Source organism: Apteryx rowi, unplaced genomic scaffold (genome assembly GCF_003343035.1).
Source record: "Apteryx rowi isolate R43461 unplaced genomic scaffold, aptRow1 scaffold_94, whole genome shotgun sequence".
NCBI classification, from domain to species: domain Eukaryota; kingdom Metazoa; phylum Chordata; class Aves; order Apterygiformes; family Apterygidae; genus Apteryx; species Apteryx rowi.
The window spans coordinates 2311997-2322100 of NW_020451249.1; the positions used below are offsets into that span (position 1 = coordinate 2311997).

The window sequence follows — 10104 nt, forward strand, 5'->3', positions numbered from 1 at the left end:
GGGCAGGAAGCGGCGCCGGCAGGAGCTGGAAGAGGAGCCGGGCCCCGCGGAGCGCAGCGGGAAGTCGGCGCGGAAGAGGCTGGAGCTGCACCGGGACGCGGAGCCGGGGCCGCCGGCCGCGGTAAGGAGCCGCTGGGGCCGGCGCTGAGGCTTTCCCGGGCCGCAGCCCCCGGGGCTGGGGTTGGCGCAGGGAAAGCCTCGTCCCCGGTGCCAACCGCCGGGGTTGCACCCGCACGCCGGTGCAGGGCCGGGGGGGGGGCTGGGGGGGCTCCCCTGCACCCCCGGGCAGCAGCGCACCCCGCGAGCCCTGGGCCGCTCGCCATCCCCGCTCTCCCGCAGGCTTCCAGCCCTGCGGCCGCCGCTCGCCCCCCGCCGCCCTCCTCGCCAGAGAACGCAGCGAAGACCCCGGCCAAGGCGACCCCCGGCCCGGGGCAGGACGGTGCGGCGCAGCCCGGCCCCGCCATGCCGGGCCGGAGCAGAGGCTCGGAGCAGGTACGGCTGGGGGGGGTTGTAGGTGCTGGTGCCTGCCCCGGGGCTTGGGGAGCGCTGCCCACGCTGGGCGAGGTGACCCTCGGCACTGTGTCAGGTCACCCCCGCTCTGCTCCCTGCAAATGCAAGAGCTGAGGGCTAGAGAGAGGGAGGGAGGGAGGCCCCACCAAAAGGGGCATTAAAGATCCAGCAGGTCTCTGTTGCTGGAGACGCGCTTGGTAAAGTCACTGGTGTGTTGGGCCCGGATCTATCCATGTTACGTGACTGCTGGTGCTCAGCTGCCCTGGGGCTGTGCGGGCCTGGGGCGGTGGGGTGGTCAGGACGGTGCCTGCGTCGGGCAGAGCCCGYGTTTTCTCTTTGTCTTTCCGAGTTTCCTGGGTTGTGTTTTCCTGTTTGTTTGGAAATCCCTTTTCCTAACCTGCGTCTCCTCTTCCCCACCCCAGGAGAACGTAGCCGAGCTGAAGTGCCGCTTGCAGAGGATGAAGGCCCTYGCTCAGCTCGTGAAGCTGCCATCTGTCTCTCCCGAGACCAGCGCTGACCTAAAGAGCCGTCTCAAGCGAGCACAGGAATTGGAACTGAGGATCCGTGAGAAGAGAGCGGAAAACAAAGCAAAACTGGAAGCGCAGCCCTCGAAGGAGACCAGCAGTTCAGCGGCAGAGGCCAGGTGAGAGGCAGGTTTGGGGAGTAGGAAAGAGCAGGAAATTCCCTGGGTGCGAAACAGAGCAGGGTGTCCCAGTGGCTGTCACCACACTGCTTTGCTGTTCCTGCCTGGTGTGATGGAGGCCAGAGAGCCGCTTCGTGTGCGAACGTGGGGAAGGGTTTCACTGTGCTCTGGGTTACGGGACAGCCGTGTCCACGGCTGGATGAGCATCTACATCCCCAGGACTTCAGAGGATGGGTTATGTGACCCAAATAGCTGCAGAGGTTGCTTGGAGAAGACTACAGGGATGGGGGGAGGAAAGGGACGTTACCTAACTAGGGTCAGCATGGCATGTCAGTCCCGACTTGCGGTGGGACGCTGAGCCTGCCCGTCCTGGCCTGGGAAGTCGCGGACCCCCACTGCAGGCGTACGCTCGGAGCCGTTCCAGACCCACGTGCAGAGCCCGTGGTGGTCGCACGCCAGGRAGCCTAAYGCGTCTCCCCTCTTCCCTGGCAGCMAGAAGGCACCYGCTTACCAGCGGTTCCACACCTTAGCTCAGGACGTCCCCCCRGGRCTCACGCTGCCCTACAAGTTCAAGGTGCTGGCGGAGATGTTTCGCAGCATGGACGCCATCGTGGGGATGCTCTTCAACCGCTCGGAGACCATCACCTTTGCGAAGGTCAAGCAGGGGGTGCAGGACGTGATGCGCAAGTAAGTCCAGCGTTGGGAAGGGAGGCGGGTGGCCCTGGGAGGAAGGGGCCTGCTGGGAGAGAGGCAGGGCCCTGTCTCGGTGGGAGAGGCAGTTGAAGGCACCGCAATAACGGGCCTCTTCGTCCTCTGCAGCACAGAGGTGCCACGGGCAGTGCTGTTAACTGGCCACATGCGTTGGTCTTGCTGATGCCTCTTGGGCTCCTGTGGGGCCCCCAGTTGAAGCTGTCAGGGTGGGCTCCCTGCTGTTGGCCCTTGGGCTTTCTGACCTTGCAGGTGTTGTTGCAGGCAGTTTGAGGAGCGACACGTGGGCCAGATCAAGGCGGTGTACCCCGCGTCGTACAGGCTCCGCCAGGAGAAGAACATCCCCACTTTCAGCAGCAGCATTAAGAAGTCGGATTACCAGCTCACGCTAGAGCCGGTGCTGGGGGAAGGTATGTGCCTGGGGTCTTGGGAGAGCTGAGGTGGGCTCGGAGTGCCTGGGTCCTGGTGAGGACCTCTGAGGCCCCAGGAATGCTCTCTGCACGCTGGCTCGCTTTGCTCTGGTCCATTAAATAGTCTGACTTGTAAGGTCCTGAGCGTACTAGAAGCGGAAAACACTTCTAGGGAGAGTGAGAAGATTGGGCAGTGGATCAGCCTAACAACAGGTCTCTGATCCTGGCCTTCAAGAGGCTCTTGAAACTTGGTTCAGACCCAGGCAGCTGCAGTGTTGCTCTGCTTTGCTGAGATGCTGCAGCCTGGCAGCAGATGAYCGGCTTCACGCCCAGCCCGGAGCCRTGCCGCGAGCGCTGGGCTGCGGGTGATGCTCCAGCCTCTCTTTGCAGAGGAGAAGATGGACGGCCGCCCTCACTTGTCAGCATCGCGCCTGCTGGAGCGCAGGAAGGAGTTCAACCGCAACCTGGTGAACATCGTCAAGCAGCACCACAAGGTGAGCATCCCGCTGTGCGGGCGGGCGCCAGCGGAGCCGCCTCGGCACGCTGCTCTCGGCATCCTCGGAGCTGCCGCCTTGAGCATCCCCTTGGGTCAGACCTTCACCAGAGGCACCAACGGTCTCTCTCCTTCCCTGGGTCGCTGGTGGGTTTTGCCATTTCGRGCTCTGGGATTCCTCCAGTTGCTATCTAGAGAAGTGGCTGGAAGGGCTGGGCTGGCATCCAGGCCGAAGTGTGGCGCGGGCCATGAAGCCGCTGGCTTCTGAGGATATTCTTGGCAGGCAGGCGTGGGTGGGGAGCACGGAGAGCCGAGGCAAAGATCAGGAAATGCATCATTTGAGAGGCCCGGGCTCGAATCTCCTGGCTCTGACTTTTCTCCGAGCCTGCTGCCACGTAACGCCGAGCCGCGCTAAGAGCGTGGTGCCGCTCCGGGGTAGCGGCCGGACCCCCCCTTACCTGGCTCGCAGGTCTGTAATGCGGCTCTTGCCCCGCTCTAGGCGTTCATGGCCTCCCTCAGCCCCCCGATGGTGGTGCCGGATGACAAGCTGACGCGCTGGCATCCCCGTTTCAACGTGGACGAGGTGCCGGACATCACCCCGGCCGAGCTGCCGCGGCCCCCCCAGGGCGACAGGCTCACCACGGCCCAGGAGGTGCTGACCACGGCCCGGGGCTTGATGACCCCCAAGGTGAGTGACACAGGTCTCGCTCCAGCTGCATCCCTGATGGGTGGCAGACCTCAAACCCGCTGCCTTTCCAGGAAGATGTTACTGGATAAACCAGGAAAGGTTCAGAGCCTTAAGACTGTGAGAGTGCTGGGAAGAAGTAGGCAAGTGAGGACTTGAGCATGAAGGTCACTGCTCTGGGCTGTAGTGTAGGGCCTGGCTGCAGGCTAGAGAAGTCTTTAGTACTTACTGTTGGGCTGGGAGAGGAGATGAAGTACCAAAAGCTGCCCCCGTGGCAGGTAGGGTGGGTCAGAGCGGTGCGACACGGGAGCTTTGGGCCGCTAAAGTGCAGCCGGGCCGGGACTGGGGGAGCGTGGCGGGGGAGTCGCGGGGGCTGCGATGGGGGGAAACTTCTCCTTCCTCCAGCGTGAGCAGCTCCCAGATGTAACCCAACGCCTCCTCTCTCCTCCACATGAACAGATGGAAAAAGCTCTTGCCAACATGGCCTTAAAAACAGCTGAAGCAAGTGTGGGGGAACCGGTGGTTTCCAACGCGGCGTCCCCTGCCAGCACCTCCAGCGCGCTCAAAGGGGTGTCCCAGGCCCTGCTCGAGAGGGTGAGTAATTCGGTCCTGGCGGGAACCGCAGCGGTGGTGGCCCTGCCCGAGGGGACCTGCGGTGCCTGACCCGTCCTCTCCGCTCCCCAAGATCCGGGCGAAGGAGGCGCAGAAGATGCAGGCGCTGATGACCCGGGCGCCGCAGCAGGAGGAGCGGCTGGCCATGCTGGGGCGGCTGCCGGCCATGGCCCGCATCCTGCGCAACGTCTTCGTGGCCGAGAAGAAGCAGGCGCTGACCCTGGAGGTGGCGTGTACCCGCATGACGGACAGCTACCACACRCAGATGTCTGTCGGTACGAAACCGGGGAGACTTTCTCTGAAGCATGGGAAGCTCTTTGGGGGCCTCTTGTGTCCCCCCCTTCCTCCAACCRGCCGGACAAAACCCTTCCCGCAGGTCCCCTGCGCCCTGGGGTGGCAGCAAGGGTTTTGGCCGCGGGCCACYGGGTTGTCTCCGTATCCCTCCCCTGATGTGAGAGAAGCTGCTGAGTTTAGGCAGTCCAACAGTTAAGCTTGGGAGCAGTGTTAGCCCAGCCTGAGGGTGAACCTGGCCCTGGTGGTTTAGGAGCCGGGATGAGTGGCTGGGAGTTGGTAAGACCAGGAATGGCCGCGGCCCCATCGGAGGCAGCCAGAGCAGCGCTGAGGAGGGGCTTTAACCCGCTGCTTCCCYGCAGGTGACATGGAGAAACACCTGCGCCTCTTCGCCGAGCTGCTGCCCGACTGGGTCAGCGTCCACACCCTCAGGACGGACACCTACATCAAGCTGGACAAGGGCAAGGACCTCAATCTCATTGCGGAGAGACTCGCCCAGGCAGCGAAGGAGGCAGAAGCGCCCTGAGCCYGCCGGAGGGCTGAGCAGTCTCGCGTGCGACCTGCGCTGTAGATGTAGCAAACTCTGGACGCTGTCCACAGGACTGGTGGGACTTCTGTAGGCTGATGGGAGCGTCTGAGGGTCCAGGAACTGGGAGGCTCATCCTCGGGGATGTCTGAGGTTGYGATGAACAGGCCTCACTTCCAATATTTCCTCTGCCTCAGTCCATCAGGACTAACTCCCCCCAACCCTCAAGAGCTCTGAAGGCGAGCAACCCTGGGTCCCATGGTGCCCACTGAAGAGGAGCTCGCAACCTTTTCTTGACTTACCGTGTTCTCCTGAAGGTTTGATGCAAGAGCTTTCTTCCGTTAACTGAGTCCTGGTGGGGTGGAGGCAGGACTGGGCACGGTGAGAGGGTGACAAGGAGGAAGATGTGAGAGAAGTCACAAATTGGTGATGTTTTAGAGCTCTGGGCCTTGTTCTGTTTTTAAGGGAGGGAAACATCTCCAGCTCTTGCTGGAAATGACTACAGGACTTGTCAAAACATCTTTGTATTAAATGTTTTAAATATAGCTGACTTGTGTTAACCCTGTGCTCTTCCTCCTTGATCTGCTCTGCTGGAGCACTAGGGCTCTCCAAGGCACTGGCTCGCGTGGGGAAGGGCTGGGTTGTCATCCAACTCCTGGAGGAAGACTTGCTGGAAAAAATGAGCAGGGGTTTGCAGAGAGCTGAATGCAGCTCTTGTAAATAGAGCTCAGTGCAGGGCAGTGGAGGAACTGCTGCACATCTCCTGCGGGAGAGGAGAGCTGACAGTGCCAAGGGCACGCGGGGGTGGCTTTCACATGAGGGAAAGCCCAAGCTACTTGCATGGAGGAGCAGCTTGATGGGGCTGGGGAAGAGGGACAGGTCCTGAGGCCCCCTAACAGGGCTGGACTGCTGCAGGGGTACAAGCCTGGGGCTGGGTCCTGGTGCCCCAGCCTGGGTCACTGCATGCTGCAGGCTGCCAACCTCAGTGTAGGAGCTGGGAGCTGCCTCGTCCCATCACTGTGTCCAAAAACCTCGCACTGCTGCTGTACCATGGGGGGGGCTAAGGGCTTGCACAGACTTGCTCACTTCTTACCTGTGTTCCTGCACGTGCCCCTTCATCCCCCTGGATCTGTGACCTGCCTGATGGTGGGGTGACCCCGAAGGGGGTCAGGGAAGCATCCGCACCTGAAGCACTGGTTGGGGTGCTGGGCAGCAGGGGGGAGCCCAGCAACGCTGGCAGAGCAGAGCCATTGCCTCGGCCTCCTCCAGGGCCCCAGCTTGCAGGGAGCGAGGCCTGTTGCTCTGCCCTTGGCTGGCCCAAAGGGGAGCTGAGAGCCCCCTTCCTCCAGGCCAGCCCGGTCCACGGGAGCAGCCGGAGGGAGGAGGGTTAAACCCGGCATGGAGGCTGCAGGGCAGCGAGGGCTGGGGCTTCGGGTGCACCCCAGGAGCTTGCACCGCGTGCACCCGTGCTGCTACACGGGCAGAAAGCTGCCACCAGCCAGGATGCTGCAGCCTCACCTGCAGCAGGCGCATGGCCTGGACGCAGCCCCGGCTCCCTGCTGTCACCTCCAGGCCCTGCTTGCAGCCAGCGCTGGCGGGCTGCGCTTGCTCCCACGGTGTGCAGCTGCTTTCCGTGGCTCCTTGGGGTGGAAATGATTTTTTCCCCCTCTGTCTCGCAGCAGGGACCAGGCTCCTTGGGTCGAGTACACGCACGCGGTGCTGACCCCCACGCGTGCCCCTCGGCCCCGGGACGACAAGCCCGGCAAGAAGGGCTGGGGCCCCTCCAGCCCGAGGAAAGACCCCCGGACGGAGCAGGCCTGCCCCGGGGAAGCGCGCCCTTCCCCGCCGCGACAGCTCAGTTTTGGGGGAAGATGTGCGCAAGGAGCATCAGTGGCTTCAGCTTCCGCAAGAACAGCTCTGAGACAGCTTAAAAAAAAAGAAGTCATCAGCATTTATTTTATCAGCGAGTTCAACCCCTGTTAAGGCGGGGACGCCAGTCCCTAAGCATTTTGAGGCGTAGGGAGGTTTTGGCACACTGGGACGTATCTGCTCTCATGACCAAACCAGCCTGTGCCAGAGGGTCGGCACTTCCGAACCCTCCCGGGCCCGTCCCAACCCCAGTGACRGCAACTTTTAACGGGTTCCCCCAGGGCTGACAACGCACCACTTCACTTTGTGGGGCCCGGCGTTGCCTTTTGGCTATCAGACCCCTCCTGCCCTCAGCAGCACCAGTCTCGCTTTGGTCTCCTTAAAAAATAATCATAATAATAAAAAATAAATCGCTAGCCCTGCCCTGCCTCTTGCTCATCTTCCTAAAAACGATCAGGCTGTTCCCTCTTCCCAGAAGAATGAACTCAAAAAAAGGATTTTTACACTAAATGCACCTTAATCTGCGGCTCGGAAAACAAACAGGACTTACGCTTTTACAGCACCTGCTCAGCATCCAGACTGAAGCCGCAGGTTCCCCCCTGCCCCCCGGCTCGTGTCGGCACGGAGGAGCCGCCGGTCGACCCCGCCGCGGCGCAGCGCTCGCCCCGGCCGTGGGGCCGTGGGAGCAGCCTCAGTCGTACTGCAGCAGCGAGTGGAGAGGGACCGACGGGAGCTTTTCGGCCCCTTTCAGGGATCGGAGCTCTATGACGACCAGGCACTCGAGGATTTCTGCCTTCAGCCTCCCCAGCAGCTCGCAGGCCGCCCGCATGGTACCTGCGGGACGCGGGCGCAGCAGAGCCGTCACGGCCGAGCCTCGCGGCGACGAGCAAACCCCGCTGCTCCCGCCCCTGCCCTCGGCCCGGGTTCTCCCAGGCGGGAGCAGCCGGAGCTGCCCGCGCACCCGCGCTCGCTCCGCTGCTCTCACCTCCGGTGGCAAGCAAGTCATCAACGATAACCACTTTCTGTCCCGGTTCCACGGCATCGCTCTGGATCTCCAGCTCGGCCTGCAGGAGGGAAAGAGCGGCTTCGCTTCAGTCTCGCCTTACAGGGAACCCCGCTGCAGCCCGCTCGCGCGCTGGGACACGCAGGGGTTGACCTGAACGCTCAGCCCCGAAAAACGCGCAAACACGCGCTCGAGCTAGAGGGGAGCGCCGCGGGAATGCAGAGCGGGTCGGGGATCGCCGGGGCTAGCCCTCCGGCACGTTGGGACCGCGAACTTCGATCAAGCCAGCTACGCTCCCATTGCGAGACGTTCCCCTGAAATCGCTCTCCGGTGGGGAAAGCCTCCCGAAACGCACCGGGCCGGAGCGCTCTGCCCGGCCAGCCCCGCGAGCCACAGGCAGACGGTCCCAGGCCCGCTCCCAGCCCCGTCCCCTGGGCAGGATCTGTCCTGCGCAGCGGCCGACCCAAGCAATCTGCAGAAATAATGCCAAAGTTGTGGGTTTCCGTTGCCAGCCTTCGCCGCTGTTAGTTACCAGTGGCAGCGCGTTATTAGGCCTGTGTCAGTGCTCTTCGGGCAGGAGCGGACGCGGCGTTAGGAGGTGAACGTCGCGTTTCCAAGCCATGCAGTTAAGGCATTCATTTACAGCACTTACTGGAAGAGTGGGCAACACCCTCGGTGCTCATGCATCCCCCTTTCCGCTCGCCTCCCTATCGCAGGGGCCACGCTGGCACCGGGCTTTGCTCCTCACCTGGGTTTCAGCACCCGTTAGCACGGCCTCACAGCAAACAGCCCTACGAGCCCCTCCAGGCAAGGCAATTTAGCACCAAGGTATGTTCAAAAAAAGAAAAAACCCCAAGGTGTGGTTCACAAGCACAAAGCGCGTGTGCGCGGCTCACGGCGGAGCCGGGTGTGCCAGAGCACGGACACCCCCCACCACCCAGCCTGGGCAGCCTTCCCCCCCGGCATTACCTTGCCGTATTCGAGGGCATAGGAGATGGACTCCGTCGGACCGGGAAGTTTCCCCTTTTTCCGTATCAACACAAAGCCGATGCCCAATCTCTGCGCCAGAGGCGGGCCTATGAGGAAGCCGCGGGAATCCAGGCCTGCGGGAAGCAGAGCAGCAGGAAGACGTAGGAGACGCTCATTCAGCTTGAGCTAAAAGAGGCGCATTCTTTGCACGACATCCCAGTTTTACCTTCCTGCACTCAGGGGGTCTCTGGAAGCGATCGGCTCTTACAGTCGCTTCTGCGAGCTAAAAGCGGGACAGCACGCTCCTGCACAGTCAGCAGTGGCCGAGCTGCGCGGTGGGCGGCCGCCCGGGGCTCATGCTCGCACACCGTCCCTGCACCAGGACGTTTTGCCTCTCCACTAGCTATTTTCAGAGATAAGTTCAGCCAAGCTGCAGTATCAGCACAGCTCCGCCGCCGGGGACTCTGCCCCGCTGCGGGACGCACCACGGTTATCAGTAGCACTTGGGACCAGGCTTGGTCTGGGCTCGCTGTGCTTTGGGCTATCGCCGAGCCCAAGTGCTCCCCCCAGAAACACTTTATTCTCAGCGTCACACACTGTTGCGCTGCAACACGTCACCACTGCAGAGGCTGTTCCGGGTGGCTTGAAAGGCCTTCTGAGAAGGAAAAACTGCTGGGACAGGGTCTCCTTGCCGTGGGCCCTGCACAGGACCTTGCAGGCACAGTGTGTCAGAGACCTTCAGTACTAACTGAATGACACGTGGTTTTTTTTAAATGAAGAAAGCAGTGAATTATGAAATTGGCACTGCAGTATCACCGGATGGCATTTGCCACATCCCAAACCAGGCTTACGGCTGGTGCGGTCTGTGTAGGCGGCGTTCTGCCCGGGGGTCGAGGATGCTGCAGCGAGCACTCACCTGCAATGAAGTCGATGCGGGGGAAAGAGGCCCTCAAATGAGCTTCCAAAAGATCGAGCAAAGCTCTGAAAGCTGCAGGGTCCTTCAGCAAGGGGCTGATATCGCTGCGAACAGAGGAACAGGAGTCAGCTGCCTCCTGGGGCTGCTCTGGCTCCCAGGAGCACCCATGACAGAGAGCTCCCAAACCCGCAGGGAGCCCAGGTGCTGCCCTGGCCAGAGCCAGCCGGGCGCTGCCAGGCGCAGGCGAGAGCAGCTCGCAGCTGCCCAGAAAGGGATGGAGCCAGCACAGCCCCTGCCTCTGCCCCGGCTCTGCCCTGCCCTGACACCAGCCCCAGTGCACCTCCTCCCCAAATGCACCCCAGCTCACATGCACCCCCTGCCCCCGTGCAAATCTACCAACAGCCCCAGCCCAAATCCACCTCCAAACAAAATGCACCTCCCCCCCAAATGCACCCCCAGCCCAAATGCA

The 10104-nt window shown here is 62.3% G+C and overlaps 2 protein-coding genes across 2 annotated transcripts in view; one reads left to right on the top strand and one right to left on the bottom strand.

Moving 5' to 3' along the window:
- The window catches only part of CDT1 (chromatin licensing and DNA replication factor 1), a 10262-nt gene extending 4884 nt beyond the window's left edge, over nt 1-5378 (top strand). Inside the window, exons 2-12 of the mRNA XM_026092046.1 lie at nt 7-121; nt 340-492; nt 933-1134; nt 1213-1216; nt 1646-1840; nt 2126-2271; nt 2662-2765; nt 3264-3452; nt 3909-4043; nt 4135-4336; nt 4715-5378. Coding sequence (XP_025947831.1) covers nt 7-121; nt 340-492; nt 933-1134; nt 1213-1216; nt 1646-1840; nt 2126-2271; nt 2662-2765; nt 3264-3452; nt 3909-4043; nt 4135-4336; nt 4715-4878 — 1609 coding nt within the window. The 3' untranslated portion in view covers nt 4879-5378. The remainder of the gene's footprint in view (nt 1-6; nt 122-339; nt 493-932; nt 1135-1212; nt 1217-1645; nt 1841-2125; nt 2272-2661; nt 2766-3263; nt 3453-3908; nt 4044-4134; nt 4337-4714) is intronic.
- A 1427-nt stretch (nt 5379-6805) lies between these two features.
- APRT (adenine phosphoribosyltransferase) overlaps nt 6806-10104 on the bottom strand; it is a 5006-nt gene continuing 1707 nt past the window's right edge. The window contains exons 2-5 of the mRNA XM_026092047.1: nt 9636-9895; nt 8720-8853; nt 7733-7811; nt 6806-7581 (exon numbers count right to left, since the gene is read on the bottom strand). Of these exons, the coding sequence (XP_025947832.1) occupies nt 7439-7581; nt 7733-7811; nt 8720-8853; nt 9636-9895 (616 nt within the window). The 3' untranslated portion in view covers nt 6806-7438. The remainder of the gene's footprint in view (nt 7582-7732; nt 7812-8719; nt 8854-9635; nt 9896-10104) is intronic.